We start from the raw sequence: 4,831 nt of genomic DNA, 5'->3' as shown, positions 1-4,831 counted from the left end.
GAGATAGTCCACTTTCATAAAGATTTACAGCCTTCAAAACTCAATGGGGGTCGCTATGAATTGGAATCCACTGGATGACAGTGAGTTTGACTTTTTTGGGGAAACTTTCCACTATGGAACTGACTCAACGACATGGGTAAACCCTTAAATATAGAGGAAATGTGGCTGGTAAAAATGGGTGTGGTAAAGGGTTGACAAGTTACTTCCCAAAAAATCAGCCAATAAAATCCCTGTGGATCGCAACAATCTAGTCCAATTATACATGGGCTCACCGTGAGTCAAAGGAAGTCTCAAAAACCCAAGGAGGGGTCGTTATGAGTGGGATCCAACTGCACAGCTGTGAGTTGGGTTTTGGTTATTGTAGCTCATCATTCTATCCCTTTATCTTCTTTATTTGCATCCGCTGTTCCATCGAGAATGTACTGCATTTCTGAGTTCTCCAAAATAAAATAAAAGATTACAGATTTAAACGCTGTGAGCTGACTGAAAGTAGGGTTTTGGAATCCTGTTATTAATCCCTGGCACCTGGAAGAAACTTTAGACATTCGGTAGATGTTTGTTGAATAAAAGTAAAAGGCTATGACGGCTGTTGGTTTTAATAGAATATGCAAACTTACGTTTTCAAAAATTTTTAAGTGTGGAAAAGTAAAATATCATCCGATCAATAAGAGCACCTTCATCTGAAGCAAAATGAGGCATTTGTGCATTAGGGCTTTGAAGGACCGGGCGAGCATCGTGTGTTAAATTCCGGCGCGCAATGCACATCATGGAACTACTAATCCCAGAGAGCCATGCGAGCACTGTCCCCGCCAGGACTCGGGTTTCAGGGCCTGGGAGCTGCACGTCCCACCCGCGTTGAACGATGGGATTTGTAGCAATACAAGTTCACGTCGGGCCGAGAGTTCCCCTTTGCCGCTTTTCTAAGCAGATCTATTTCATCAACCTCCCCAAACCCTTTCTGTGCTCTCAAAAAGTTTAATTGTTTATAACAGTCCCTCCCTATTGCGCAGTCTCACTGATTGCCCGTATTCCTGGCGTCAAACTTTCAATTAGAGTCGTAAGTGACTGTCCCGAACACCTAGCTCGATGCTCTTTAGTGTGGCTTGCAGCATTAAATTTGGGTTACATTTATGAGATAACGCGTATCCACATTTGCATAAGCCTTATCCACTGAGCGGAATATGTGTGTTTAGTTTGGGGATCGGGAGAGTTGTACCCTCACCCCCCCATGTGGCTCCTTCTCCCACCCCTGGGCGGCGCGCGCGTGGCTGGAGTATAAAGCCGCGCACGCGGGCAGGCGAAAGCGGCGGTACTACGCATGCTCGGTGCGCCGGCGCAGTTTTCCGCAGCAGAGAGGGCAGCACCGCGGCGGCGTCTGGAGTCTCCATTAGGGCCGACGCTCCAGTACTCCCACAGTTCCCCGCCTCGGCTGGCAGCGGGCGCCCCTTTGCTTCTCGAGTCCCCGGCCGCCACCAGCGCGCCCCAATCTGGCCCCCTGCCCTGCGAAAATGGCTGCCGTACGCCGGGCTCGCAGTTACTGCCGCTGCCTGGTGCGCTTCTCCGACCGAGAACTCTGCTAAGCCTCGCTGCAGCAGACAGGCAGGAGTAGACACCTAGACACCCAGCACCCCTCCCGAGAGGGGACGGTGCAGAGGGGGCGCAAAGAGCCCCTCGACCGCGGCCGACCGCCCCGCCAGCATGGTAACTTGGGAGAAAACTCGGGAGTACATTGGGTGGCCCGGGCGGTGTACGGGGAGGGTGGGGGCAAGCCTCGAGAGCAGGTAGGGAAGTCTGGGAAGAGTGCAGGACGCATGGCCGCCCCCCATTACAAGAGCCCATGACACGAGAGAGAGTGGAGGAGGTGCTCAGCTTTGACTGCTCCCTACGGTTCTTCCTGCAGGGAAGAGGGAAGGTTTGCTGGACAGCCGAGAAAATGCTTTTTCTAGATCCACTGAGGAGGCTGTTGAGCTAATCTCACCCATCAGGGATTTTGTCAAAAGCAATGAGGATAGATTGAAGGGAGCCCTCCTAGCTTCTGAAATACGGGACGGAGACACTTGTTGATTGCTCTCCCTAGGGAAAGCCGTGCCCATAGAAAAGCCATTTCAACCCTTAAGGAGCCCTGAGTTTAGAACACACCTGCCCCTTGAGGCGTCAGTGCCCTGGGAAGGTGTTGGCAGGCGGTCTTGGTAGCTTGAAATTAGAGGTACTGTCTCATTTCACAGCAGTGAGGGCCAGAGCAGCGTCAGTTTCATCCAGCTGAGGAGACGGAGCTGCAGAGTTTGGCAGTGCAAATTCCATGGGACTGCTGCATGCTGCAAAACGTCGTTTCTACCCTATGTAGTCTTGTTTGTGCAGGTTACATATTTAAGACTTCGAATGAATTGTTTTCTGAGAAACTATCTCTGGCCAGGGTTGAATGTCAGGGAGGAAATGGTACCAAACTAATTAGTTCATAGAAAACACCCAGGCTAAGGAGTTAATTCTGACTATAGAACAGAGTAAAACTGCCCCCTTGGGTTTCCAAGTATGTAAATCTTTAGGGAAGACAACTGCCAGGTGTTTCTTCCATAGTTCATAGTTGGTTGACACGCAAATATTTATTGAATAAATGAATCAAAAGAAAAGCTATGCTCACTGCTGTCCAGTCGATTCTGACTCACAGTGACCCCTCCTTGGGTTTCTGAGGCTGTGTCTGTATGGAGTTAGATTCCCTAGTCTTCCTTCTGAGGAGTGGCTGGTGGGTTTGAACCATTAGCCTCTGGATAGCAGTCAGATGCTTTAGGCACTACACCACCAGAGCTCCCAAATAAATGAGTGGTCGACTGAATTTTTTGTTATTATTAAATTAATCTGGAAATAGACAAAATACTAATTGACTTTGCCCCTAAACTTTCAGAAGTAATTCTCTGATCAGGATTAAACACTTAATCTTACAGTTAACCCCACCTGTGAAATAGGAGTAAATAATAAATGCATGATTACTCCAGTGAAAGGTAAAGATTAGGTCAAACCCTATTATGAAAAAATAAATTGGATATCTCTGAGTGACAGTTGAGTCCTCCTCATTTCAAGTGATACTTGATTTGACAAATTATGGGTAACAGTATGAAGAATAGGAATTCCTGAACACTTAACTGTGCTCATGTGGAACCTGTACACAGACCAAGAGGCATTTTCTGTAACAGAACACAGAGATAGTGAGTGGTTTAAAATCCACAAAGGTGTGTGTCAGGATTGTATCTGTGAAAATGGTGTGGGGACAGTGTCTGAACTCTAATTTCACAAGCTGGTAGGAGGAGTAGGATCAACAGCCCAAGTCTGATTCCTATGAGGCAGAGATCAGACATGCCTCTACCCGCCAACCTTTTTAATAGTTCTAATCCCAAATGCCCCTCCCACAGCACTCCTACTTCTTTGCTTGGTTTGATAATTCATTGCAGTGGCCACATAGTACTCGACAGACAATACTAATGATTATAGGGTTTATTAGGGAAGTAACCAGTTACAATTCAGGATCAGAAATAACTCAAGATACTCTCCTTCAATTAGAATAGCCTCTTAGCAGTGTCTGTAGGCAGCCTGTCTCTGGCCCTCAGCCCCTGGTCCCTTGCTCAAGACAAGTATTACAAAGCTGTTTTAGCTCTGCCAATAAGTACGTAGAGGTTCCCCACTCTGTAAGCAAGCCTCCTGCCCAAAGATACTCAGCTTTCTTGCTCTGTGGGCCGGGAAGCCCACTGCTCTGTCTCATGCCATTCTCTTAGTTCTGCTGCCTCTACTTGTCTGTTGCTGCTGCTTGCTGTCTCTTGCCCTCTCCAGCATCACAGCTCTCAGTTGCCTGGATCAAGGAGATTCAGTGCAGGGATTTCAGATCCAAAGGATGTGATCTACTCTTGGTTCTTCTTTCCTGATGATAGTGAGATTCCCCCTGCCCCTTCTCCCTCTGGGACGGCTTATTTTAAGCCTGTTGTTGTTATTATTATGTGCCATCGAGTCGTCTCTGACTCATAGCGACCCCTTCTTGGGTTTCTGAGGCGGTATCACTATGGCAGTAGATGCCCAATCAATCTTCCTTCCAAGGAGTGGCTGGTGGGTTTGAACTGCCAGCCTTCTGGTTAGCAGTCAAGTGCCTTAGGTACTATGCCACCAGGGCTAGCAGATGATAAAACTGACCAATGCCCTCATTAGGGTTCCATACATCTTATTTGGGGAGCTCTGATAGCGTAGCGCCTAAGGCACTTGACTGCTAACCAGAAGGCTGGCGGTTCAAACCCACCAGCCACTCCTCGGAAGGAAGGTGGGCAATCTACTCCCGTAATGATACCGCCTTGGAAACCCAAGGAGGAGGGGTCGCTTTGAGTCGGGGTCCGATTCGACGGCACATAACAACAACAACAACATCTTATTTGCATGGTCTCACCCACATAGGGGTGCTCAGCCCCTTATTAACATTATTAGCAGGCTATCCAATCCCCTTGGTGGGCCTCAGGCACCTGATATTTGCATAGTCCTGCCCAGTCATTTGGTAAGAGTTAAAAAGACTATGATTAGAAGTGATGTTAATGATTGGTACCTTCTAAAAATTAAATTTTGATGTGCTTCCAAAGACTTCTCCAAAAGAGTCAAAAGAGAACCTACAGACTGGGAAAAAATATTTGGTAATAACATATCTGACAAGGGACTTACTTCTAGAATTTATGGAAAACTCCAACACCTCAGTAACAAAAAGACAAACAATCCAATTAAAAAATGGGCAGAAGACATGAATAGACACTTCACCAAAGAGAATATTCAGGCGGCCAACAAACATATGAAGAAATGCTCACGATCA

General features: G+C 47.3%; 1 protein-coding gene across 1 annotated transcript in view; it reads left to right on the top strand.

Moving 5' to 3' along the window:
* The first annotated feature begins 1,508 nt into the window (after positions 1-1,508).
* The window catches only part of FBXO9 (F-box protein 9), a 32,309-nt gene continuing 28,986 nt past the window's right edge, over positions 1,509-4,831 (top strand). The window contains exon 1 of the mRNA XM_007936277.1: positions 1,509-1,550. Coding sequence (XP_007934468.1) covers positions 1,509-1,550 — 42 coding nt within the window. The remainder of the gene's footprint in view (positions 1,551-4,831) is intronic.

This window comes from Orycteropus afer, unplaced genomic scaffold, assembly GCF_000298275.1.
Source record: "Orycteropus afer afer isolate SDZICR_OR568_19922 unplaced genomic scaffold, OryAfe1.0 scaffold00034, whole genome shotgun sequence".
NCBI lineage: Eukaryota > Metazoa > Chordata > Mammalia > Tubulidentata > Orycteropodidae > Orycteropus > Orycteropus afer.
Note: the sequence above shows the minus strand (reverse complement) of the source record. Positions and strands in the feature narration are given on the sequence as shown.